The sequence below is a fragment of the Emydura macquarii genome, unplaced genomic scaffold (genome assembly GCF_026122565.2).
Source record: "Emydura macquarii macquarii isolate MOO-44397 ecotype Brisbane River unplaced genomic scaffold, CSIRO-AGI_Emac_v2 contig_67, whole genome shotgun sequence".
Taxonomy (NCBI): domain Eukaryota; kingdom Metazoa; phylum Chordata; order Testudines; family Chelidae; genus Emydura; species Emydura macquarii.
The window spans coordinates 6,862,587-6,890,427 of NW_027130204.1; the positions used below are offsets into that span (position 1 = coordinate 6,862,587).

Below are 27,841 nucleotides of genomic sequence, written 5' to 3' on the forward strand. Positions count from 1 at the left end.
TGCAGCAAAGAAAAGAGTGGGGTGTCTGTCTGCTCTCCTGGGCTTTGCCATCTAACTCCAATGTCGCTTTCCCCCACAGGAGGCTGTAGCGGTCTGGAAAGCATGAGGATAAGATTCTGGGGGGGAAATACTACCCCCCCCCTTGATCTTGCTGCTCTGTCTTCTCTGGCTCTGATGCTGAGGGGTGAATTTCACCCTGCCATTGTGTTCCTGTGGCGCTGGCTGTGAGCTCCTGGCTGGGCATGCAGGTTTGGAACCTTGCTTTGTTACCTGGTCCAAAAGAGATGGAGGAGACTGAAATCACCCCTCACCCAGGGACTGGGGGTGGCTCTCCAGACCTACCTAGCTGCTCTTCCAGGCCCTGAGATGGAAAAGGGGCTGGAGCCTTTCACACCTCTCATGAGACTGGGTCACCGCTGGCTCAGATCAATCACTGACTCAGTGGTCGGACCCAATCTCATCTTTCCTGCCAAACCCTCTCTGCACTGGGTTCTGTGGTGCTGACGTGGCCCGGCTCTCATGGGAGCCTTCAGTGCCTTACAGTCCCACTGTCTCAGTAGCGAGGCAGGGCTTTGCCATCTGATGTGCGAAGGGAAGGATCACCCAAGCCGCAGTCTGGAAAGGGGCTGGATTAAGACCCCAGGAATTGCAGGATTGGGGCGTCTAGTCTGGTATTCTGTCTCGGATGGTCACCAGTGCTAACAACTTCAGAGAAAGGGGCAAGAAGCCCTGCAGTAGGGAGTTGTGGGATGATCTGCCCTCCCCCTGGAAAACTCCTTCCTGACCCACAATAGCTAGATGTCAACACATGCCCTGAAGCAGGTGGATTTCTCTCTTCCAAAACTCTTGGGTATATTCTAGTCCTTACTCTGGCTGTTCTTGTTATCCTTATAAATTGTTAACCTTATAAATGCTGTGGGTGGGGGGCTGTTTCAGTTGTCTCAGTGCTAGCAAGGGGTAGGGTAGAGAGGGCCCAGAACAACCCTTCTTGCCCCCATCTGAGCACACCTGTGGCGATGAACCTTTGGTCTGCCCAAAATGCTAGATCTAGCCATCAGGTGTCTTCGTGGCTTGGGCTCACTTTACAATCAAAGCTGCATGTTCCCCCTCTTCCTAACAGCATGTCTCTACCCATGTGGAATGTGCTGGGGACTTCTCCATTTCCCAGCTCAGTCCCTTTCCCTGATTTTCGGCAGACATTGACCTACACTCCAGCCTTAAACCGCCCCAGCTGCATGGCAAATTCTGCCCTCTGATAATAAATACAGTGGCCTTCAGTGGAAGTTGCAGTCCTTTAGATAGGGACAAAAAACGGGCTTCTTGTCTCTGGGACATTGACACCTTGCTATTTTTAGATTAGCCACGGGAGGCCAGTACACGACAAAATATTGACACCAAACACAGCAAAGTCCTGATGTTGAAATTAATAGATTTCAAAGCCAGAATGGGACCATGGTGATCATTTAATCTGACCTAAACACCTGCCATAGGCACCACTGGGCTCTGAACTGAGAATCTCCTGTTTATGGGGCTAGTACCTTAACCAAGTAAGCTACAGTACCCTCTAAAAGAGCTTCACTGATGTACAGAGAAACGGCACTTACCTGCATGCAGCTTGTGTCTAGGAGAAGTGTGTGCTTGCTAGAAGGGCTTGTTTCAATTTATTATTGAGTAATTTATGGAAATTACAGGAGCACCAGTCACGGACCAGGATCATTGGACTAGGTGCTGTACACATACAAAATAAACAGATGCTCCTGCCCCAAATAGCTTACAATCTAAGCAGAGTCAATATTACTTCAGCAAGGCAAATGCAACATGCTCTAGGAATAGTCCAATTACAAAGGAACAGTGCCAACTTAGCAATACGTACCACAGCCCACTGGTGACCTGCAGCATTTGGAAACACCCATACTCTTCCAGACTATCAGATGTGTTGGTATCTTGCTTGAATTAGTAGAGCTGGGTGGAAAGTTTCCAGCAATGTGTTTCTGTTGGAAAATACAGATTCACTGAAATTGACACACAATACCTGGTTTCACATTAGCTCACCTTCCTGGCTCCTCAGCAGTCCAGAAACCCCGAGAGCCTGTTCCAGAGTCCCTGAGCTGGCCAGGTCTTTGCCTAGTGGGCCACCAGGCAGCTCTCAGGAAACTTTGGAAACATTTCAATAGAGGAAAAATGAAATGTTTGGGTTTTTCTAAACAAAATTTTGGAAATCCCTTTCTTTGGATAATGTCAGAATTTCCTATTTTGTTTTGTTGCAGTTCAGAGCAGAGTGGTTTATTAGTTTGTCTTTAATTTTGGAATTTCCCACTGAACAGGATTTCCAGTTTCCAGCCACCTCTAATAATGACCTGCCCTCTTCCACCAGGCAAGCCGGTATTTTGGGGAATCCACAAACAACCGTGACTTCTTGTTGTTTTTATAACTCATGGGTGCTTGCAAATAACATATTTCTTCACCAGTACTCTCCACCTCTATGCCACCATGGTAGCATACTGGCTTGTTGTTATAGGGTCCATTGTGAGAAACAGGGATTGTATAGACTAGATTGTTGCTGTAGAGTTGCTTATGTAATGAATACTAGACATAGGTGATCAAACATCCCATTTTGGCTGGGACAGTCTCCTTTTTAAGCCCTCTCCTAAATATCCTGACTGAGGGGGGAGGGTGGGTCAGACAAGCCCTACGTGTTGTCCTGTTTTCCCTTTGGGAAATATGGTCACCCTAGCTAGACATAAGGAACAAAATTCTCTGCTGGTGCAAACTGGTGCTGTTCCACTGAAGCTAACTATCAGAGGAGTGAAGTTCTGGGACAGCCTTCCAAGGGGGCAAACAGCAGTGCGGGCAAAAGATCCAACTGGCTTCAAGACTGAGCTTGATAAGTTTATGGAGGGGCTGGTACAATGAGATTGCCTAAAATGGCAGGTAGCTGATCTGTGGCTGTTAACAGCAAATATCTCCAACACCTGGTGATGGGACAGTAGATGGGGAGGGCTCTGCATTCTACAGAGAATTCTTTCCCAGGTGTCTGGCTGCTGGGTCTTGCCCACATGCTCAGGTTCTAACTGATCGTCCTATTTGGGGTCAGGAAGGGTCAGATTGGCAGAGATCCTGGGGTTTTTTTGCCTTCCTCTTCAGTATGGGGCCTGGGTCACTTGTAGGTTTAAATTAGAGTAAATGGTGGATTCTCTGTAACTTGAAGTCTCTTAAATCATTATTTGATTTGAGGGCTTCAGTAACTCAGCCAGAGGTTACAGGGCTCTATTACAGGAGTGGATGGGTGAGGTTCTGTGGCCTGCGATATACAGGAGGTCAGACTAGATCATGATGGTCCTTTCTGACCTTAAAGTCTGAGTGTAGATGCTCCCACTCCCCTTCTATAAGTATATTATACATCAGAGAGCGAGCTTATACAGTTGCATATGTAAATACATCTGAACATGTCAAGAGACAGTATCTCTGTTCCTTAGTTATGCAAACAGCTATTTTTTGGTGTAACATGCTCCTTGCTTTGCTCGCACATGAATTGTGTTAGTCACTGAAGTACAACACTATGGTTCTCCAAAGTCTGAACAAGCTGAATGTATCAATATTCGACTTTACAGAAGCCACTGCAGTGATTCAGCAATGAAAAAGTAAGTTACCATCTCAGTATCATTGGGCAGCACTTTCAAATGTGGGTGCCCACACCTGGGCATATGAAGCATCTAAATCAGAGCAGTCTGGTTTTTTTTCAGAGATATTCTGCTCCTGGTTAAGTTAATGAAGCTGGAGGCGCTCAGTACCACTATGTTATACTGTATAACTCCCCATATGGACACTCTCACTCCAGAATAAGAATGTCTGCATGGGGAGCTATACCAGTATAACTTCAGCAATATAACAATACCAGTATAATGCTGCTAGTAAACTTCCCCATGTAGATAACAGCGGCCTGTTGTTCAGGGTTCATTTGGATGCCTAAATATGGATTTAGCCTAACTTTAGGCTTCCAAGTTTGAAACGTCTTGACATGTACAATACTTACAAAAGATTAGAGCTGAGAAAGTCACCGTTTTTGTTTGCGTGTTTTCATTTCCCATTACTTCCTTTTGCATTTTGTGCAATTTTGCAACCCTTCAAACTGAGGAAGGCGGGGGATCTTGTAGCTAAGGCAGGGGGGCTGGAACCCGGGAGATCTGGCTCTGACTCGTGGCTTGCCCTCTGCTGTTGTGAGGAAAACCAATTAATGTTTGCAAGGTGTTCAGATACTAAGGTGATAAACTGTGTGTCTTTATATCATCCTATGGGAAGCTTTTCTTTTTAGCAGCAAAGCCACTCTTTAAAAAAAAAAGTCTTGGCTGCAAAAGCAATGTCCACTTTTTAACAGCATTTTTTACCTATTTTCCCATCTCACTCAATTTTCCCCCCAAAATCAGCCCCCTCCTTTTTGCAAGTTCACAACAAAAGGTTAAAAACCCTGTATTTCAAGTAGTTTTGCATTTGTGCAGCTGAAAATCAGTACAAAGGCGTTGCCTCAAACAAGACTGTCTGGATTTTTTTGTCCTACAAGTAAGCTTCCATGTTATCAAGAGATTTACCACAAAGAACCACCCATACCTTTTGAACTGCAGGTTAAGTACAAGGTACTGCTAGGCAGGGTCTACTAGAGAGAAAATGAGCCCTTACCATTGCAGGGCCCAGTTCTCCAAGCCCTGCATCTCAAGGGGACACCTCCTGTGACAAAGGTCAATCGGATTTCAGTGAGGGTTGCAGATTCACTCAGAGGGGAAAGCAGCAGCGAATGTCTGTTTGTTCCTGTCTCCCACTGCCAAAGGCTTTTGATAATCAATTATCAGGGAAAGGCTATTGCCCTGATCAGCAGAACATCTGCATGTATAAAACTGGAGGGCCAGATTCTGATCTCCGTGTAAGTGGGGCATAACTACACTGACTTGGTGGTCGTTCTGGTTTGCCAACAGTGGAAGTGAGAGGAGAATCTGGCCCACAGAGCTTAGGATCTGGTCCAACACCCTTTGAAGTCCTTGGAAGTGCATCCCTCAGTTTCCATGGGCATTGGATCAGGTCCTCAGGGAACATGGAGAAGTAGCTGCTAAAGCAACTGATTAAAGAATCTTAAAGGCCCGTTTCTTCTGCTGAAGACATGCATTTATATAGGATCTTATAAGATTGTCAGCTCTTTGGGGCAGAGACCATCTTTTTGTTCTATGTTTGTACAGCACCTAGCACTCTGGGGTCCATAACTTGGGGTGCAAGATGTTACTGTGATATTTCTACTAAGGATGTACAATGTTCCTAAACTGTTCCACAAACCAATCCCAAATCAATCCTCTGCTAAATCACTCGCTACCCACAACCACATATGGAACAGCTGCAAATTCTTGCCCTGTGCTATACCCCTGGAAATCTCTTCTGCTGCAGCTTAGTTGCAGCCAGCTTGGAAGAGGAATGCTACAATTTCTTAACTGTTCTCAGCAACAGTGCAGTTTTAGGACAGGAGCTGAGGAAGGATATTAATATGATTAAAACTGCATATAAGCAGGCAAGGAGTAGTTATCACAGCTGGCTGTTCATAGCAGCACTGGAGTTTTTCTTCTAGCCTTACTCTCATCTATATGGGGCAGGCTGTTAAAGTCCTCGTTCTCCAGTCCTGTCTGTCTTGAAGCAGTTCCTTGGAAACTCCTGATCAAATCCATTTATATGACACCCATCCAAGTAGTTTCCAACTCTCCTTTTACACTCCACTTCCAAGTTTAACACCCTGTTTCCTATATGTTCTTCTGATCTTCTTTTCACAAGCCTAAACCATTTTAGCCTGGATTTCCTCAGCTCTCCTATAATTGGTGCCACCTTCACACTTCCCCTAACTCGTTCATTAGGAACACGGTCCATCCTTGTGACTCCAAGTATCCAGCTTAACATTTTCAGTTCCACTGTATTCAAGATCTGCTCCTGTCTCTTCCTCAGTGCCCAGCATTTACACAGGTACAGGACTAATTATTGTCCTGTAGAGCTTACTTTTCTGTTTGACGGGCATCTCTTATCACAGATCATTCCACTCACTTCGCTCCATTTAGTCCATGCCTTTCCTGTTCTGCTTATAAGTTTGTCATTGAGTTCACCGTTATCCTGAGCTATTGAACTTAAGTACTCGAACTTCTGCACCTTTGGCAGTGGCTAGCACCACAATGCTGGCAAGTAGCCCCTGTTTTTACCAAAGGGATCCTCCATGACCACAGATAGTCTTGATTTCTCTTTTCATCTACTTCACGATAGAACGTTATTGATGGTGTAATGAGCCTGCTCGCTCGTTATTACATGTAACAGTAACTTGTGTCCCCATGATCATTTACAATGTAGTAATACCCTATTGTTTTTTTTTTTTTTTTTTTTTTTAAAGTGTCTCTCTTCAGATGGATCAGTGCAAACGTTAAAAGGCCGCTACTAGATTGTCTTAGGCCGCAAATTTGGGTTTTGTAGCAACACGAGGGCTAATTTGCTTCCTTCTTATGTCCCTTTACATTCGTGTCATCATTGACTCGCTCCTAATTCTCACCATTGTGAGGGTGGAATCGAGTGTCTGGATTTTACTAAGCCTGTTGTTTCCATGCTCTCTGAACTTTCTTCTCTGCTGTTTGCTGTCCTAACACAGCCGTGTTTGACTCGCCTGGTGCACCAGTCATGACAGCAGGAAAGTGAATTTCATGTCCTATTTCTAGTCAATCTTCATTGTGAAAAATGCACAAAAGGCAGCAGGGAAGTGGATCATGGCATGGGAGTAATCCGAGTTTAAATAAATCATTACAACTGAAAAGTTTTAAACATTACATAACAGCAATGACAGCCTGCTGCAAGCTACCGCCAGCACTCTGTTCTGCCTTCTGCCGTCCAAATCCCCCATTAGTTTGTGCAGACACACCCACATCCTTACACAGCAATGAGAGCTACGCCACACAATGATCTCAGGTGCTCTTCATAACAGAGGTAAGGAAATTTGTTTAAAAATGTAGGGTTTTTTTTTTTTTTTAAATGGACGACAAGTGGTGCCACGTTTTCCTGTGCAGTAAGATAACCCAGAAGGCCCACTTAGCTACCTGCCAGCACAGGGGACGTGGCTGGGGGAAGGGGGCATGACTCTGCTGTCACTGCAACCTAGTGATCCTGCGGATTGTAACAGGCTGGACAAGTTAGAACGGAGCAGCTCTAGGTTTAAGGGAGAGCAAAGGTCTCTTAAAGCAGCCATAACACTTTCCCTGTTTTAAAAATATTTTTAAATCTGTTAAAATTTGAGCAAAACCTTGTCAATTGTGTTTTTTTTTTTTTTTTTTCTAATTCACCAGAGCTGACAGTGGGGAAAGCAGTGCTGAGTTTAAACACCACAGCCCCAAGCTCCTGGTTGTCCTAACAGCACAACTGAGAAAAACCAAGCACGGACCTGACCTCTGGGGTGGCACAGAACTCCCAAGACCCTGACGGTTTGGGACTGCCTGCACAATAGGTCAGATGCTGGCAACTTCTGCATGAACCTGTGATGATCATCAGAGGAAAAAATGTAAGGGGTGGCGCTGCGGTTGGATGCTTTGTTAGCTAACTCAGGGCGTGCCTGTTGCTCTCCAGAATGGAATGTTACTTAGACAGTTATTGACCCTGGAAAGCCGGGTGTCACAGTGGGGTGTGGGAGAAACCATTCCTTTACAGCCCATTTTCCAAAGCCTTGCCTGTTCCGCTGTTCCCAAGCTGTCAGGGTGAATTTGTGCTGTGTTTATGGTGACCAGGTAGCAAGTGTGAAAAATTGGGACACCTTTTTTTGGGGGCGGGGGGACGTTTTGGGGGGGTATAATTACTTATATCAGACAAAGCCCTGACTATTGGGACATCTAGTCACACTAGCTGTGCTAGCCATCACCTGCTTGCCTAATGTACATGTGCTTACATGTCCGGGTGTCACTGGTACACTTTAGGAAGGCATGGGAACCACCAACACAGTGCTTCCAAGGAAGAAAATAACTGCAATTCCCACAGGTTTACTTGAGCGCCTGGGGTCTGGCCCCAGTCTCTGGAAGGGAACAAAGTCTAAAGCGAAGATCACTCTCTCCAGGTTACGCTGGGCTGCCTAAACCAAAGGGGTCAAGGCTGAGGGGGTGGGAGGGTTGTGAGGAGCAGCCAGTCTCTCACTAGAGAGGCCTTATAGTTCAAAGGAGTCCAGTCCTTGATATTTATTGGGCTGCCTGCCATTTTGAGAGCTGTGGGCCCCATTACACTTATATCCATCTTGCTCATGATGGGGTGATTCCCCAAGAAGGTGGGTGGAACCAGATTTGAGTATCCCACCAAGGGATTCGGAAAAGCGCCAAAGCTGCCCTGTTTGGCCAGCTTTGGCGCGGGGAAGGGTTCATAATCATTCTCCATCAGCCCATCACCTCGGGAGTTAGTGATAGCAATGGCGTCTCCAGGGAGTTGCAGGGTACCTGCTCTGATCAGTGTAAGTTACCCATGAGACACGGTACGCCCAATTTGCAGATCAATACGGTTTAATACACAAGGATTTCTTAGATAGTTAGTTCAATACAAAGCCAAAAATTAACTAGAACATATCCATACTCACTAGACCCAAGGAGTTGTGCTCACTCCAGAGGCTGTATATAGGAATGGCTTTTTTCAGGAACCCCACCAGGTGATCAATGCAGAAGCATCTTCTGCGGAATCAGGTGGTGATGAGGCACTCTCCCTTGTTTGGGTGATGACTTTTACACTGTTTTTTTTTTTTTTTGACCCAACATTCATTCATTCACCTGTCTTAGGTGACATTTTCATCTCCTTCACTTTCCCTATCCTTCATTGTTAGTAACAACTAATATTCATGTACTCACCATGATAAATTGGAGCAAAATAACATCTGGCAGTGGGAGAAGTGGCGGGAAAAATGGCCCCAAACGGTGGGAAAGAGCACCCCTTAATATAAAATGTATAAATTCTTGTCCTTGTTCATCTTTCTCTATGTGCTGTGTTGTGCCAAACCCCATTAGTTGTTGTTTTGCTGCAGTGTGCAGAAAGTGAGGCACCAAAAGGTTAGTTAGCAATCTATTGGTCTCTGTCAAATGTAAAAAGCAGTCAGGCTGCTGAGGGTGCTAGGCCTCAAATGGTGGTCAAGCTTGGTCAAGCAACTCAGGGCAGGCTAGGCCTCCAACACATGGGGCTACACCTTTCAGCCTAGCCAGAGGCTGAAGCTGGTGTATGATGAAGCCACCTTAGGGATGGCAGCGGAGTTTAAGGCCTGAAGGGTTCTGTTAGATTAATCTAGATGAAATATATGGGCCAATGGTGTTAACAATGTGAGCCAGTCACAGTCCAACACCACATATCATGAGACTCATGATAACATTGGGGGTGTTGGCAACACTAGTTGCTTTGGGCCTGTGTTAAACGACCACTTCTCACATCATTCTGGTGCTGCTGTGATTGTTGGAGGCCCTTGAGTTTGGACACCTTGTTACAACAGAGAGGGTGCTTCTGGCAAGGCCTTCTCCACACATGGCTTGGAAATGCCCTTTCCTCCTGGGTCAGCACATCCTGAACTTCATGAGCTTTGGTGCAAGCTGTCGGGCTCCTTTTTTATCACAGGCTTTTCTAAGAGGGATGGGACCTTGGGTGGGAATAAACTGAGGGAATTGGTGTCTTTTTTTTTTTTTTTTTTTTTTTAATTGGAGTACAGGTATTGATAGTCCTTAATAATTAGACAGCAATAGATGTGAGTGTTATACGGTGCTCGGGCCTCAATGGCACTTCGACATTAGCTGGCTGACAGCCCCGGGTGCTCATACAATGTGAAAATAAGACAAGCAGATTGTTAAAAACTGGAAAGGGAAATTCAAACAAGTTTGAATGTGAGGCCCTTAACAAGGGAAGTCCTGTTACTAAGCAACCTCATCTCTGTCGGTGAGCTCATACGTAAAAAAACCAGGTCGAATCACATCTTTAGGGTGTTGCCTTGTGGAGTTTATAGAAAAGGAAGGCACATATTTGTACATTTTTGGTGCATAGGTGCCAGTTAGACCCTGCAGTGTCCGGTGTGAATAGACATCCTGAAAGCAGAAGAAATTATTCTTCCTTTCCTTTTATTTTCTAGTGGTGAGTTCGCAGGGGGATATTTTTTCTCTCCAGTTCACGTGTGCTCAAAGTCTCTAACTTTCAAAAGATCTAATATGCGTAACTTGCTTTATTTTATAGGACAAAGAATTGCTACCAAGTGTACCATGGCATGGTGGAAGGGCTGGGTGAGTATAGGAAATACTGGAGTGTGACACTTTCTGTACATGGTAAAAAGTTCCAGAGGGGTAGCCGTGTTAGTCTGACAAAGTGGGTTGCAGCCCACGAAAGCTTATGCCCGCAGAAATTTGTTAGTCTTTAAGGTGCGACAGGACACTCGTTGTTTTTGTCTCTGTACATGATTTTAGAGGCATAATGGTGCCTGAATTATAGAATTTATATATTGTGTAGAGACAATGAGTAAAATCTTTCCACTTACAAACTGACCACACCTAATTCACAATTACTCTGTGTGCAAGTGTGTGATTATGAGAAATTTGTTAGATATGTTTGCTGGTTTTAAGAAATGGATTGGCACTTTTATTGGCTGTTTCATTGTGAGAGGGTTAGGTGGGTGTGTTGTGTGTGGAGAATTTATTGAAGGACAGCTAAGCTGAGAAACGAGTTCTGCATTTAGTTCTGAGAGCTGTAAACTCTTTGGTCAGCCTTCTCTTGTGGGAGTGAGTTCCATAGTCTAGAATGTTTGCAGGCATTGGACCTAACTCCCACTGTCATGAGCCTCTTGATTGGTTGATTGCTCCAGATGTGATCATAGGTCCCGGTCCTGGAAGGAGATGTGGTCTTAAGTAGCTGAGCCATGGCAGGTTTGGAATATCAGTACAGGGAGCTGGACTCAATGGGGAGCCAAGACCACAATGTTCCTTAAGAATTCACATTACTTTGAAAATGTGTGTTTCAAATCTGGTCCAATGGTTTTCACTGAGGCAGACCCACTGTGTAGCTAAGGGTCAAAGTGTGGAGGGCAGTGATTGATTGCGGGTGTGTAAAATCTTGGCTCCGTTGAAATCAGTGGCAAAATTCCCCTTTCCCTTCAGTGGGATCAGGATTCCACCCTGTAACTTTCTACTGATCTACCAAGAGTTGGAGATAAAGAAGAGACCTACATAATGATGATGTGACATGGAGAGCTGGTCAGTGGGCAAGAGTTTATTTCCTGAACGCGAGTTGCCAGGGGCCCTGTCCACATTAGAGCAGCTCAGAAACATTTTGATGAAACATTTTCATTTGTTCCATTGAAAACTTACCTGGTTTCCTGCCAACTGGGCCATCCAGCTTCTCAGGGATCCACCTGGCACGCTAACGGGGACACAGGGAGATCCGGTTTCCCACGCTTTGAGATTCATGCACCCTTGGCAGCCTGGGTTCTTGGAGCTTCTGGGCTCTTCACCTCTGGGGCTCCCTGCGAAGCTGGGCAGAGAATAATTCCCTTTTGCAGAGAACTTCAAAGTTTTTGGCTTTTGTTCCAAACTGGAATGAAACCAGATTCTGAGATCTCAAAATCCTCCACGGAATGGAGCTCCAGTTCTCCACCCAGCAACGGGCAGCCGTGTTCCAGACACCCACTCCAACCAGTCACCCTCTTTATTGGTTTTGGTCCAACATCTTCTGTTAACTGTTTTGTCCGAATACCTCCTCTCTTCTGGTCAGCATTGCCCTGAAGTTGGGCTCTCTGGTTCTCATGTGGTATAGATCAATGTACGCCCCAGATCGTGTATATCCTAGTGCTTTTACTCCATCCAGTATGAAATATGGAGAAAAGTGAGGGCAAAGACAGAGCAGGATCCCAGTTTAAGTGGGCACAACACTTGCTTTGGTTTTTGACTGTGACCGTCACTGGTAGAGCCGGTTGGGAAAAGGACAAACCATTTTATGAAAAATTTCAAATTTTGTTTCCATCTTGCAGGGTTCAAATACAACAGGTTGCTGTGTGGGTTTTTGCTCAATGTTTTGCCATTCTCCCCCTCTCTTTTCCTCACATTTCTCCATGAAACTTTTGAAATGTCAGCATTCCCTTCTCCCCCCTCCCCCCATCTGCTTTTGCCACTAAGTCCAAGAAGATGAACAATGTGGGTGGGGGGAGGGCATGACTTTTTCCTCTTTTCTTTTCATTGTGGGATTTGTTTTGTTTTGCCACTCTATCACTCTTCCAAAGTTGAAGGCACTTTGCAAAATTAAAGAGGAAGCAAAACAAAGCCCTGGAAATTTGTTCTTTCTATTTAAAAAAAAAATACGGCGGGGAGGAGGAATGATAACGTTTGAATTTTCTTTTACTTTTTGAAAAACAAAGTGAAAATTTTTAATGCAAAATGTTCATTTTGTTAGGAAACTTTCTATTTTAAAAAAAAAAAAATCTGGGCACAACCCGTATTTTCCCAGGAAAAATGTAGTTTTTGGACAAAAAGCCACTTTTCAGTGAGGGAAAAAAAAACTGTTTGGAAAATTGTAACTAGAGCTGGTCACAGGTAAAAAACTTAAATTAGCAGCATGTCAGGTAGAGTCAATTCCTCTGCAGGCTTGTCTAAAAGTCTTGCTCATTATGGCAGTGCCACGTACAGTGACTCATTTCAGTCCACTGACTCAGCTAGCTATGTGGAGTCACTGGAAATAGAAGACTGGATGAGTCTGAGCCGAGTTCCTGTCCTAACCTGAGATGGCCACACCTTTCTCACTCCCTCCGCTATGATTACCAGAGAATGCCAATAAAGGACCTCTGTGCTGTGAATCATGGCTGATTCCTTCTAGCCAGAACTGGCTCAAATCCCTGATTGGGATTTTTTTCATAAAAGGATAATTTTCATTTGTTTACCTTGCCCCCAAATCGCTCTAAAAGAAAACTACTCCGCTCCCAGCGTCATGGTGCACCAACCTAGAGCACTCCTCAGGCTGCTCTAACTCACACAGGCTGCTAACAGCCCCGCAGGGACTGAAGCCATAGCCAGCTGTGGGACATCCCAGCCTTACCTTCTTTCTTTATCCACGTCCCAATTGCCCGGAGCAAGGAGCACACTGCGTGAGAGTTTTGATGTTGATAATAAGCAACATCGGGGTGGTCCTTCCTGGGCCAGAGAGGCCTGATGGATGGCCAAATTCTGCCAGAAGTATAGCACCAGGCAGCAGCACCTCACCTGAGGAGCTAGCCCTTCGCAGGGCTCTGGAGAGCCTTGAAAAAGAGGACAATGAATCTGAATTTCTTGCAGTGGAGAAGTGTGAGCGGGGGGCGGGGTGGGAGACAATGTAGTCAGAACAACAGAGAGGAAGATCTGTTTAGCAGGGCAGCTAATTTTGGATACCCATAAGGGGGTTGATGTAGATATCAGGACAAAGAGAAATAAAGAGAGAGAAATAGGAATAAACCTAATTCAAACTATGGGCTAAGTAAACATAACCACTGTTAATTAAATCTAGACAGAGGAACTCTACAGGCCCCTAATACAGAAAGAACCAAGCTTCACATACAGGGAAACCTACGCAAGTAACTCTCACTATTCCAGCTGATTCCTGTCCTAGGCTGTATGTCAAATGGAGCTAGATACAGCAGCATGCACATATGCGGACAACCTTCTATGCACACAGATGTGTTCCTTCATTTCTTCTGCACAGAGCAAGGCTGTCCCAACAGCTGCTTTTCAGGACAATGCTGGCAGGAACCTTTTATTCATAGAGAATAAGGCCAGAAGGGGCCATTATGACCATTAGTGAGTCCGACCTCCTCCTTCATGACACGGGCCACTGCATTTCACCCACTGGTTCCTGCTTATGTATCAATCCCTTCTGCTCTTACCACTGGTGCAGTCTAGGACTCCACACCTCTTCCTAGAGATTTACTGAGCAATCCAAATTCTTCCCACACAAAACCCCGCTGCTGCTCACATCCTTCCCGTCCACACCCATCTCCAAGTGAGCCTGGCCCAGTAGAAGAGCTTGAAAAAGATTCCTCCAGGACTCGCATGCCTGGTTTCTAGAGAGATTTTGCAAGTTTGCTACTCCACATTCCCCAGCACACTGCTCCACCCTAGGAGTAACTATGGGCATGATTCCCATTCTGCTATCAGGCAAGGAGCACTAACAAAAGCCGAGTACAGGTGACTAGCTCTGCACTGGAAAGCTGAATCCAGGGTCGGCAATTACCTCTTCTGGAGAAGAAGAATGTAATTAAACGCATCTGACTAGTCAAAGAAGAGTGCTGACTTCCCTTGAAAGGGTCGGGCTTGGCTTGGAGACATGATCTGAAAGTCTAGAGAGAGACAACATGTTGCTTCCACAAAAGCAGTCTGAGTCCAGCTGGTCTGGAGACTTTGGGGTCGTCTACATGGGAGAGTTTCACCTATTATATTGATACAGCTATCCCATATGGACTATTTCCCCTGGTCTACACTTATCTGGCAATTCAGCGGCAGTCAACGGGAGTTATGCAAGCTACGCAGAGTAGCTTGCGTGACTCCTGTCGACTGCTGTACTTCCCTTCTGCACAGCATCTTCACTGCACTGCGCCGACGGGAACCGCGTTCCCAATGATGCAGTGCTACGCCACTTGAGGGGGTGGTTTTACAGCATCGACTTCTGGATCGATTGAGCAGGTCTTCACTGACCACTCAATTGATCCAGAAAGGTCAATCTGACGGAGCAACTTTGCCACCATCAGTGTAGACATACTGCCATGAGTGTCTTTTCTGGGTTTAGCTTTAGCTTTAACCCCTCCCCAAGCAACATAAACTAACCTGACAAAAGGCCCTCTTATACTGGAATAAGGCTGTCCACACAGGGGTTATGCCAGTACAACTATACTGCTGTAAGTTCACACCTGATTTTATACCAGAAATCTTTCCTATGTAGACAAGGCCTAAAACTCTAAATTATCAGAGGTGAATCCAAGCCTGTCCCCTACTAGCTGCATTAGGTGAACCCTATGCTGCCAGGCTGGTTTGGGATGTTTGCATCACAAGGTTGGGATGTGTTGCAATGCAAACGTCATGGTGTCTTTCAGCACAGGGAGGAGAGGGCTGACCGTTTCCCTGCGACTTGCCAGAAAATCCCTCTAAGCCAAGACCCCAGGCCATGGATAGAAGAAAGAGGTTCTGGCTCAAGCTGGCTAAATATGAACTTCTCCAGATTCATCGCCCCTTGCAAAATACACAGGGTTCCTCGTTCTTGGCCTCTAGCACTCCTTTGGGATGCCACACACTGTGAAGCCAGTCACACCCAACTCCACCTCAGTCGGGAGTCAGGCAGGTGAAGCTAGGGCACAGAAAAGCCCACATTGTCAACAGGGATATGCCATGAAACAGATGAAGTTATATATAAACCTACCCTGCATGATAAAACTCTAGTTATAGCAGCGGTATAATAGCCCACCGACAAATACTCGATCCTGCTCATGATTTACGTGGTGTTTGGAACACTGTGTTAAAATTGCAAGATATCACTTTAAGGGCTTTCTTGGTCCTGCTTGCAGGCTAGGGGCTCCGTAGGGAAGCTTGTGATCTGGGGCTCATAGAGTCAGTCTGCAGAAAGGCAGCCTAGAACAAGGTAGGGTGAGTTGTGCCTCTGTATTACGGAGCAGCCTACTTTGTCTCTTTCTGGTTTGGGTTCTCATGTATTATCATTCTGGATTCTAAGAAATAAAGTTGTGTTACATTGCAGCCTTTCCAGCAAGAGTATTTTGTGTGTTTATCTACCTTCTCTGTGGGTATGCTATGAATATAACAAGATGCTACCTTTCATGGGGAGAGGAAAGTCCAGTTTCAATGCTCTCTTCAATACTCTGTCTTTTTACTGGAACTGCCATTAGGGGCCAATTAGCACCTTCTGCAAGAGTGTAATTTGTGCTCTAGATCCACTGGGACCTGGACTGAGCCCCATCAAACTCATTTCACATGGGATACATAGTTGCCTTTTCTTTCAGCGTGATGAAGATGGCAGCTCCGTGAAAGGCGCCCTGCGCTTTGACCCCACACCTGACGCTCAAGTTCTGTATAAAGCCATGAAAGGAATTGGTGAGTTGACTCTATCTTTTACCAGCCACGTATTTAAAACATTCTACACTTCAGTTATAGCATTAGCACAATTCCTTACAGAAAACTACAGCTGTTTATGCCATCACCTGGGGATTCAGAATCAAAGCTGCTCCAAAACATGACTAAATCCCCTCATTGTGTCAGGGCAGTGTGTTTGAGAAGGTTGGAGGGGTAACAGCCATGGGATTTTTAGACACGTTGTGGCTTATTTTCCTCCACAGTGTGTTTACATCTTATCGTTGTTTGTTGCCAGGGACCGATGAACAGGCTATAATCGAAGTCCTCACCAAACGGAGCAATGCGCAGCGTCAACAGATTGCCAGATCATTCAAGGAACAATTTGGAAAGGTCATCCATAGAAAGGACATGTTTGATCAATTTTGTCTTTGCACTGAATGAGGTTCTGCCTGGGAAGGGAGGTATCAGACAGCGGGAGCAATACCCTTTGCTGGATGCAATGTCAGATGTAGATGAGTGTTTACATCACCCATTGGTTATTTGCAGTGGTGGTGTCACCATGTTGGTCCCAGAATATTAGCGCGACAAGGGGGTGAGGGAATATCTTTTATTGGACCAACTTCTGTTGGCAGCAGGGACAAGCTTCCAAGCTCATACCTTTCACCAACAGAAGCTGGTCTAATAAAAGATATTCCCTCACCCACCTTGTCTCTCTAGAGCTATTTTATGGAAGGGTACAGAAGCGATAGGCACTTACACTACTACAATGGTGCAAATCTATTTTCTTAATGGAGATCTGTGTCCTTAGGACCAAAGAGTCTGAAGGCATCTATCTATGGCACATATGCAGTACAATTAATGGCCATGATGTTCTAAAGCATCCAGATTTTTTGTCAAACATAAGTCCCTGATTTATTACAAGGTCTTGGCTGGCTAGGGCATGTGTGAATGAAGAGCTGAGCTGGTTGGAACACCATAAACTTTCCTATGGGAGATTTCAAACATTTGGGTTTGTGGAAGGGTTGCAAGAATGAATTTAATAATATTCATGAAGTGCCTGTATAGAACAGTTATTGGAGGGGGCACTATAGACCTAGACAATCCACTCAAAGATATGCCTCCTGATCATCCTGGAGGTGCTTTTGCAATAAACCAGTCAACACAACATTCCACATTAGCTGTAGGTCATGAGGGTAATGAACGGGGACTCGAGGAAAGTGACGCGCAATGAAGCAAGCACTGGATGCACTCTTTCCTTAATTATATCTTCCATGTTTAACAGGATCTTATTGCAAGCTTGAAATCTGAACTGAGTGGCAACTTTGAGAGGCTCCTCATAGCCCTGATGTACCCACCATTCAAATACGATGCCAAGGAATTGCATGATGCCTTGAAGGTAAATCAATTGCATGCGGTTTATTACATGGTAGAAGAAATACTGTGCTAATTTCCTGTGCTAATACAAGTGCTTAGTAACTGAACCTTTGCACAGTATCGCTTCTCAGCGGGCCAGTGTTGATAGCAAATATTGGGTTGGATACACTATTAGAATACTTCTTTGGTGGAAAGGGCATCCTTGAAAAATATTGTTTAAGCTTCTTATGCCTTTGTTGACTTGGGGCCAAAAGCAGAACTGTGCAAAACTCCCTATTTTTGGTGAAGAATGATTGCTCAAAAATACAGATCTCTGGTTTATTGCCACTTCTTGCTCTATACAGTTCCAAAGATCCATCCTCTTCTTCTTTCTGTCCAGACAGCCACAGCTCTCACCTAGGCCCTCCTCTGCTATCTTGACAACTGTAACCTCCTGCTCTCTTGGGCTTTCCTAATAATGTCAGGTCCCCACAAAACACAGCTGCTCAGATCTTCATCCTTGCCCATCGATGACCATGTCACCACCTTCTTTGAATCCCTCTATTGGCTCAAGTTCAAAGTCCTTGTCATCACTTTCCAGGAACATTACAACTCGTCCCCTATTGTCTATTGCAACCTACTCATCAAACTTGCTCTGCCAGCCACTCATTCATCAGCTCCTAACACAAACATCCCTGCAACTACTCCCATCCTGCCCTTTGTGCCTGGAATGCCCTTCTTGGACCAATCCATAAGGCTACTCCTCTCTCCTCTTTAAAATCCCTAACCTTTGACATTAAGCCCATAATAAATCAGCCAGTGATGATGGCTGGAGGGGCAGGATGGGGTTGATGTCTTCTTCCAGGTCAGAAGAGGTGGGTGTGGGACATTTGCTTCCCAACATTGTGATGTGGGACTTTATTTCTCTACTTCTAACTAATTGTAAAACTACAAGTGGAGAGAAGTCTATGAAAATTGTATGTAGGTGCATAGATTTGATTGCATCCCTCTCCCCAGTTGTCAATAAAAGCCCTGATTCTGAAATGCATTGTACGAGGGCAGAGCCCCAGAAAATCAACCTCAACTCTAGGATTGCTTAGAGGAGGCATGAGCTTTAGTGAACAAATCTGTCCTGAAACTGAGCAAGTTTTGTGTGGTTCCTGGATTTCTAGCGACGAATTCTCACAGCTTGGCACACAGCCTGTGATAACTCTCAGACATGCTGTTCTGATGAGACCTTCTTTTCTAAAGATGGCTTTAGCTGCATGTCAAAATAGTTTTCTCTCCCTCTGTTTCCTTTTCCATTTAAAGGGCCTAGGAACAAGCGAAGGTGTCATCATAGAGATACTGGCATCTCGGACAAAAGTGCAAATTAAAGAGACAATCAAAGCTTACAAAGAAGGTAAAGCAGCTTACACTATACTTTGTGTGACTGGAGCACTGCAAGGCTGTTTTGTGCAACTTGAATTAACTGCTAATATTTTGCACAGGAAGGTGGGATCTTCAAAAGAGCTCAGTGTTGGCTTCACAAAGGAGTCAAAAGGAGCTGGGCTGATGCTGGGTGCTTCTGAAAAATCCAGCCTTTCAAATGTTCCATGTAGTAACAGACAAATCTCAAAGGTGTCATAGGTTGAATCCTGGTGGGTAGCAAACAAACCACTGTCAGTGTAATGGAATCTTCCTAGATGTCTGTGAAGCTTTATTAGTTCACCTGTTTTGGCTTTCCTGGGACATACCCCAGTTGGAATCTGTCAAACTTTGGTGAATGCCGATCCTTCAATACCTTCAATCCCAGGGCAGCATTTGGCCTTGAGAGAGGGTTTCAGAAATTAAGGCCCATATTCCATAAGGATCTTAATTAAGTACATGCCTGGCTTTTAAGTGTGTGATGGCCCCTCGACATCAATGGAACTACTGATGTACTTAAAGTTCGACACATGCTGAAGCATATTCCTGAGTCCAGGCTAAGTGAGCTGCTCACAGCCATGTGTTTTCCCCAGGTTACCTTCTTGGGGCCTGCCAGGCATTCACTTGTCTTTGGAGGGCTTGGTGACGACTCAATCATTCATTGTGCCCTTCAGTGAGCACACGTCACCCCTCTCTTCTCGGTGCTCTTTCCCTTGTAGAATATGGTTCCAGCCTGGAAGAGGACATCAAATCGGACACCACTGGCTACTTTGAGCAGATATTGGTTTGCCTCCTTCAGGTAAGGTTGTGAGGAAAGAATGGGGAGCCAGGGGTCTTCATCTCCATTTCTTCCGTCTGGGGCTAGCAGTGAGTACAGGCCTCTTATCACAAGCCCACCTGCTGCAGGTAACCATCAGGATTACTAGATAAATCACCTGCATGAAGAGACCCCTTGAGCTAGATCTCTAGATCTCTGCTTCAGCTTCAAAAGCACACAACCACTCCTTCAGCACCAGTAGTTAGCCTCCGTAGTTGCTTCCGTGAGCTCAGCCACTGGGGGGACCATCACTGATTCAGGGCTTTGCTCTCCAGCTAGTATTAAGTGATGTACCCCACTTGCACTATGACCTCTTTCCATACCCTGCCCCCCAGCCTTGAGAGAGCATCTCAGATACAATCTCTGAGTCAGAATGATTGACCCGAGTGAAGCAGTAGCAACTCATTGGCTCCTCGTCATGTGAGTGGTTTTAGCCAGTCACGAACAAGGGTTTTTCTCTTGTATTGTATGTAACAACGTGGCTTACCTACCTAGCAGGGATAAAGGTCTGGGAAGATGAATTCATCTGTCTGTAAAGTGCTCATGAAGGCAGCACTATAGGAGAGCAAATAACCATGTTTCCATTCTTCCCTCCTAGGGCGAGAGGGATGATCCAAGATGCTATGTGGATGCAGCATTGGTGCTTCAGGATGCTCAGGTATCATCATTTAATGTGTTGCAGTCAGACACGGACCTGAATCCAGTTTTTCCCAAAGTTCAGGAGCATTTGGCCTAGTCCATTATAGAGAGAGGAGCTGGAGATGCAGGGGATTAGTTCGGCCACCTTTCATGTTGTAACTATCACCAATCAAGGTCCAGTTCCATGTCACCCTGCTGTAACAATTCGTTCTTGTCCCAGTTTAAGCAAAGGCAAGGATTATGTGATGGAAGGGGCTAGCTCACCTGGTAGCAAGAGGCTTTGTGGTACCATAAAACTGGTTATCCAACCAGCACAAGCAGTGCCCCAGCACCCATCCAGCGGAAGCGGAAATGCAGCTGTACACAAAACAGTATGGACCCCCTCCTCTGTGAAATCCATGCATTGAACATCACTGTGAGCTGTAACCATTGTGTTTCAATCACAGGCTCTTTACGCTGCTGGGGAGAAGATACGGGGCACCGACGAGATCCAATTCATCACCATTCTGTGCACCAGGAGTGCCACCCACTTGCTGAGAGGTACAGAGCAGGGGGGTCCATTCCCATGCACGGGGGGGCAGCTTACAAAATGAGTGTCACCCCAAAAAAACAGAGGGAGGGGCCAGCCTGGGCCAACCAGGACACTTGAAGTTAGGCACCTAAATCCACATTTAAGCACCTAAATACATACCCTGCTTTTTTTTTTTTTTCCAGAGGTGCTAAGCATCCATAAGCTCCCATTTACTTTGGTGGGAGTTCTGAGCACCTCTGCAAATCAGTCCATTGATTGGAGAGTCAGGTACCGCAGCGACTGGTGCATTAGAAAAAGATGGCTGGAGAGAGAAAGACCAGGTGGGCGAGGTACAAGCTTTCAAGCTTCATAGCATTCTTCCTCAGGTCTGGAGACAATAATCACTCTAGGCATCTTCTCCAGACCTGAGGAAGAGCTCTATGAAGCTCGAAAGCTTCTGCCTTCCTCCAACAGAAGTTGGTCCAATAAAAGATATTACCTCTCAGACCGAGGGAGTGTTACTTTCTAAAAATGCATTACAACATGCTGGCCCAGCCCAGACACAGTGTAGAGCTGACCACAGACTCTTCAGCCAATCAGAGAAGAGCTTGAAAAACAGGCTTTGTTACATTGGCTGATGTGCCCAGGTTCGGAACAGGTCAATCACCTGGTGCTAAGTTGGACCATGTGCCTACAGCAGGTGGACCTGAACTTTGCCTCGCTGAGGTCTTCTGTGACATCATGCTAGGAACCTGAGGCCAACCAGCCATTGCTGTTACCATCTTGACTTCCTCCCCTCTTCGCTTATTTCCTTTGGTCAAAGAAGGGCTGGAGGGTAAAAAGTTTGAGATCCACTCACCGAACTAAAGATATCATGATTCACATTCACACAGGACATTTATATTACTTTTTAAGGTCAATACATTTGATATACATATTAAAGAACCTTAAAACTGTATCAGTCATTCACGAAAGTGATGTCACAATAAAAACAATATGGGTTTGGTTTAGCCTTCCCTGATTTCCCCCATCACTCTGAGAGCCGAGAAATGGAATCCATTCAAAACTCAGTTAAGTTCAACTCTGTTCCATCTAAACTTATTTCTGATATAGGCCTGAGCCAAGATGATCATCCCCATCTGTCTGTCCACACCTATTAGTGTCTTTCACCATAATATCTGAGCACTGAGGTTTGGAGAGTTAAGCTTGAATGCTGCCCAGATTTAGATTTGAAGCTTGCTGTGTTACATAGAATCATAGACCCAAAGGATTAGAAGGGGCTGCAGTCTAACCCTCTGCCAAGATGCAAGATTTGTTGTGTCTAAACTGTCCTAGACAGAGGGCTGTCCATCCTCCTTTTGAAAACCTTCAGTGAAGGAGATTCCATGACTTCTCTACTACACAGCTTTTCTTTAACTGCTAACTCTGTGTGCAGGTCTAGAAGTCAAACTTGAGGTCTAATATTCCATACCTGAAGTGTTTACACTCTACATATAGAGAAAACAAATCTCCATTGCTATGGCTGAACATTTACTTTATGCAGGAAGCTGAATAAACCCACACATCTTACCTCAGTATTTTTGCTCATGTTTTCTCACTTAAGTGATTTTTTTGAATGGCATCAAAAGAACAAGTTCTGAGCTTTCCCTGGTGGCTTTCCCCCCATTCAAAAACTGAGCAGCCCAGATCTTGAGTTACTTCAGCTCCCTGAGCCAGTGACCGCAACAAACCGAAAACTGAATGCGAGAGCCATGCATACCCCTCTGGAACCTGATACAGATCAATAGTCAAAGATGGGGATCAAGGGTCAGATTTCTGAATGAATGTACAAGGAGCAAACCTGTACTTCCAAATGCAGATCGGTAATTATGTATACCAGTTCCCATCTTCATGCAGACTTATCCGTTATATGCACAAGCAGATACTTACCTGGATTTTCATGGTGCCAGCATTTTTGTATCTTATTTTTGGAACCGAGTGAAAGTCATTGAAGTCAATGGGAATCAGGCCATCCACTTCTATGGGCTTTGGATCAGGCCCCTCAGAAGCGCAACCAGTGGAAACAGGGCACAAAATACCTGGGGAATTGGTTGGCCTGGATTTAAAAGTGCTCTGTTTATTTCCCACAGTCTTTGATGAATACCAGAAGCTCACCAATAAAAGCCTAGAAGACAGCATCCGGAGCGAAACCCACGGCTCGCTAGAAGACGCCATGCTGGCTATTGGTACGGATTGCATGACTCCCTTACTCTTGTCTAAACTTCTCTTCTACTGTGGTAGCAGGCTAAGCATCGTAAAGCACAACCATCCCATAATACTAGAGCACCTCTGAGCTGCCGTGGGGCCTGATCCCATGGGGAGGTTAGGAGGGCAATAGGGAGTTGAATTATTATCGTCTGCTGTCCCTGGGTTAGGCTGATCCTGGGCTCTAACTGAACATTCTCCTCCATCTAGTGAAATGCACAAGGAACGTCCACAGTTACTTCGCGGAGCGGCTGTACCATGCTTTGAAGGTAAGACTGTGCCAGTGCAGGCTATTCAGAGCGCGCCTGCTTCTCCTCTCGCTTTGCTCAGAAGTGCCGAAAGGGCAGCGAGGTGCAAGTGAGAGCAGAATCAGGCCTGGCCCCGTGGGAAGAAGAGGGACACGTAGGGTTGAAGTCCTGAAGGAGGGTGCTTCTGTGGAGTTGAGACTGGCACAAGGAATCCAGTTCCGCCCTCAGCTACATAAGCGCAACCCCCACAGATGCCATCGGATTTGCACTGGCTATAAATTACGGCCGGGTTTTGTCCATAACGGTGGTTGAATCGTTCTGGTAGCAGTACGTTTGATGATTTTTTAGGATGCATTTTTCTCAGTGCCATTCAAACAAACAAAAGAATTCCAGTGGGAAATCCATGAAAACTTTGGGATTGAATGTGTCAGAATTAATGGGGGTCTTCAACCCATAGATCATAGATATAACAAAGCTACGTGGGCCTTCACAGTCCAGCAAATGAGAGAGTTTCCCCCCAAGTTTTTTGATGATGATGGACTTTCAGCTTCATAAGGGGTAAAGGACTGAACAGATGGCTGGAGCCATGGGCAGATGCTGTGTAATGCTATCACACTTAGCTGTGCTGTATGCATCAATAAACCTCCATTCCTGCTTGCATCTCTGCAGGTCTCTTGCTCCTGAGTTTTTAATGCACAAAGATTGCCCGTCTCACCAAACTGCATGATGGGTTTTGTGACATGAACAGTGAGCCACCAGGGACCAGAATGAGAAGCAGAGATGTGCTAAAATTCATTCCCAGCAGGATCTGAAACCTGGTCTCTTCCATCTTGGGCCAACTTGCAAACACTAAATCTTACTTCCCTTCCCCCTCCCTGAGCCCAAAAAGAGAGAAAATGAGCTCATCCCAGATTCATGCCAATGCCCGGTGGCACTGCCACAGTGATAATTGTGTCATTGCAGGGGGCAGGCACTTGTGATGGGACCCTTATACGAGTCATGGTTTCCAGGAGCGAAATTGACTTAAATCTCATCAAGGCTGAGTTCCTGAAGATCGCAGGCAAATCCCTCTCCACCATGATTCTGGTAAGCAGCGGCTTTGCTATTGTTATGAATCGCTTACGTGCATCCCTAGCACGTCCATCACCATGGTGTCTGGTCACTGACATCCACCAGCTGGCCTAGCAGGGCAGTTTGGGGCAAGCAGGGGCAAGACGGTCACCCATTTAATCTCTGGGGTTTTGCAGACAAGTGAGGGAGCCAATGCAATTGTTTTGCAGAGGGCCAAGGCCCTGCTTGGATTGGCCAGAAATGTTGCAGGCAGTTTCTTCTCCCAGCTAGAGCCAAGGGACATGGCTCCATGGACCAGTTCCTCCCTGGGTGTACATCAATGTCGTTCTGTCACAGATCCTAACCGCCCCATTCAGCCACTCCCTAGGACTGCAGCGAAGGGAATGCCTATTCCGGGCTCTGGATTGCCTGGGTTTTAAGCCATTGCCCCAGTGCTGGGTTTCCTAGGCATACTCTCAGGACACAGATCTTCTATCTGGCACCTCCTGTGCGGAACGGGAACTCGCTGTCCTGTTGCCTCACTCGCCCCTGGGCATGAAGGTGACTCTTCAGACTCCATTGTGTTTAAACACATCCTGTCCCAGAACTCCACCCCAAACTCTCTCAGGGGCACACAACCATTCACACACACACTGCACAGAGTACCGCATTTGTGCTCTTTTCCTTAATCGTGTAAAGCACAGGAGGGCACAGATCCTATATAACAATAAACGCTAGATGCATGGCCCCTGCCTCAGTTTTCTCACCAGTCCAGGGCATTTTTTGAGCTGGGTAGAGACCCTGAGGTTGTCCTGAGTTGTCCTCCTTCAGCGTGTGGCTCTTGGGCTGCCACATGCTGGGTTTCTTCCCTTCATTGTGCTACTCTGATTTACACCAGCCAGGAATCTGGCCCTTATACTGTGTATGACCAGTCTAGAAACTGAACATTTTCCAACCTCTCCCCCATGGCTCCTGAATGCCTTGGAGTTGGATTCTTCTTGCCTCCAGCCTGGTCGCCCATCCCTAGTAAAAAGCTGTGTTCTGCACTGGGATTGAAATCCTAGTTGTCTCCCACCCTGTCATTCTGGTTTGTTCCCTTCCCCTGTGCAAATGGCACAGAGGCCCCCATACGAGCAGTCCCCTGGGAAATCTTTCTGTAATTAAGGCCCCCTCTTCTAATCTACATTGTCAGCCTCTGTCATGTTGATTAATGATCGGTCGTCGAGGGTCCTGGCTGAATAATAATTCTTACTGAGAAGTTGCAGTCAGCCCCCAAAATACCCAGAGAAGATGAAATGAGCATCTCCTCCCTTTCTCACTACCGCTCCCCTGCATAGACTGAGATTTGTCTATTTCCTAAGCCTTTGAATTACGAAGCACGTTGACCCAAGGAAGAGTTCTGTGCTGGCAGTGATCACCTGGGCTCCAAAACTTCAGTGGTGCCATGTGATAATCAATGACAGACGTAGACTGAACATCCAGCCAGGCCATTTTAAGAATGCTCAGTAGGCTGGTGAGCTGCAAGCAGCTGCACCCCTTCGGGATTTGCAGCGATGAGGATGACAAAAATGTGCTTCGCAACAAAGTGCTTCATATATTCCCCTCCAGTGAGTGGGGAGAATGGTACACAAATGCTTGGGCAGCCTGAACCTGAGTACAAGGGGCTTGAGTCTACTTTCATTTACATGCTGATTTTATCCCTGAGTTACTCCATTGTCTTAGTGGAGTTAATCCTGATTGGTTGCAAACCAATATAAGTGAGAGGAGAACTGGGCTCAATATATTACATGAGAGGAAAATATATTAGACCTGCTTCTCCTTTCACTTACAATGTGGTGTAAATCAGGAATAAATCCACTAAAGACAGTGGAGTCTGCCTTTTCTCAAAGTCCCTGTTGTATATGAATTTATCCTATGGAGCTAGAATGCTTGCATGTTCCTCTGTGTTCCATTCTGTTGTTGTTGTTCCCTCTGCCAGGAAGACACAAGTGGTGATTACAAGACAGCCTTGCTGAATCTCTGTGGCAGTGATAAATGAAGAAATCTGAAGGGAAAAGGCAAGATGTTGAAATGGAGGCATGGAAAACTTTGGCAATGAATAAGTGTCTGGAAATGGATGTCTAGGAAATCCCTAGCATTGAATGAGTAGAAAATGGAAAATCTTCTTGGGGCTAAGATTTTTTTAAAGGAATCTATGGATCTGGGTGGCCAGTAAAGAGCTGGTTAGGAATTTTTCAACAAAACCTGTTTTTTCACAGGAAAATGCTAATTTGTCAAAACTGACGTTGTTTGCAAAAGGGTGTCAGTTCTGACTCCAATTTTTTTTTTTTTTTTTTGAAAAGCTTCAGAGTTCTCCAAACATCCCATTCTGACACTTCCTGAGCAAAAAGTCTGGTATTTCAATTTGAAATGACTTTTCATTTTGAAATTGTAGTAAACTTAGATTAAAAAAAAAATTTGAAATCAAAATTAAACCTCTTGAAACGCTGCAGTTGACCTGAACCAATTTTTTTTCCACGTTGTTCATGAAAAATTTTGAGATTTCAGACTTGTTCCACTTCAGAACCTTTCAAATACACACAGGTCAGGAGACCCATTTTCTGCCCAGGGTTGAGCTCAATATCCATAAAACCAGCATTCCCTAGGCACCTTTAGAAACCTTGCCATTAGTGTTTAAATGCTTTAGCTTCCCTTTTCTTCTACTGAGAGTCCTTCACTCAATGACTTCAAGTGAGTGTACGCACACTCAGGCCATGAGCATATGTGCTGCCAAGCCTTCAGTAATCCCACTGACTTCAGGACGATGGGACAGTGCATAATGCATCCATTAGCTCTTGCGGGATTGGACCCAGAAAGAATCCCAAACATGCCATGGGCTATCAGAGATTGGCTTTGAAAATTCAACCCCAGGGGGCTGGATCTCACAGCCTTTATTTGCAAGAGGAGGCCCTAAGGTTTCAATGGGACTCCTCACATGAGTAAGGGCTGCAGGAGCAGATGGGCATTGAATGCATAGTTACAAAACCAACGGAGTTGATTTCCCCTCTTACTGACACCAGCATAAATGGGGATAACTCAGCTGACATCAGTGGAGTTGCATCAAACTAGTGTGAGATCAGAATTGGGCCCAATCTGTTGTTTGCTGTGATCACACATGTTTATCCACTTTCTGGTCTTAGTGGGCCTGATTTCCATTCCCAGCTACAGAATAGCTCCATTTATCTCAGTGATGTTCTTCTGCATTTACACTGCTGTGAGCGAGATCAGAGTGTGAGCAAAATCTGGTGTAGCAGCCAGACAGTGGTGCAGGGAGAACACATGAAATGTTCCTGCAAACTTGGTTCTGCTCTGACCAGCAGTTCACCTCGCAGCTCCTTCCTTGTTTTGAGCAGGCAAATTAAATGTGTAATTACCAAAAGCCATTATGTTCAGCCTGGTGATTTTTATGAGGGGGCAGATGAATCTGCCTGCAGAAGCCAGACTCCCT

General features: G+C 45.5%; 1 protein-coding gene across 3 annotated transcripts; it reads left to right on the forward strand.

The window, feature by feature from the left end:
* The first annotated feature begins 94 nt into the window (after window positions 1-94).
* ANXA8L1 (annexin A8 like 1) lies at window positions 95-27,841 on the forward strand. 3 transcript variants are annotated; one of them, XM_067531662.1, is made up of 14 exons: window positions 95-248; window positions 7,347-7,558; window positions 10,234-10,280; window positions 16,016-16,106; window positions 16,381-16,475; window positions 17,368-17,481; window positions 18,750-18,840; window positions 19,565-19,644; window positions 20,261-20,320; window positions 20,748-20,841; window positions 22,942-23,037; window positions 23,267-23,325; window positions 24,268-24,390; window positions 26,333-27,841. In XM_067531662.1, the coding sequence occupies exons 3-14, from the start codon at window positions 10,260-10,262 to the stop codon at window positions 26,390-26,392; spliced, it is 984 nt and encodes a 327-aa protein (XP_067387763.1). In that variant the 5' UTR covers window positions 95-248; window positions 7,347-7,558; window positions 10,234-10,259; the 3' UTR covers window positions 26,393-27,841. The 3 variants fall into 3 exon arrangements, with proteins under 3 accessions (XP_067387763.1, XP_067387843.1, XP_067387685.1); XM_067531742.1 differs by lacking the exon at window positions 7,347-7,558; XM_067531584.1 differs by lacking the exons at window positions 95-248; window positions 7,347-7,558 and having other exon boundaries at window positions 10,178-10,280.

Bases quoted from the DNA above. Each gene is read 5' to 3' on its own strand.
- ANXA8L1 (XM_067531584.1), top strand. From the start codon at position 10,209: ATGCGTAACTTGCTTTATTTTATAGGACAAAGAATTGCTACCAAGTGT. The intron at 17,482-18,749 runs GTAAATCAATTG...TTCCATTTAAAG, and splicing joins AATTGCATGATGCCTTGAAG to GGCCTAGGAACAAGCGAAGG. The intron at 23,038-23,266 runs GTACGGATTGCA...TCCTCCATCTAG, and splicing joins AGACGCCATGCTGGCTATTG to TGAAATGCACAAGGAACGTC.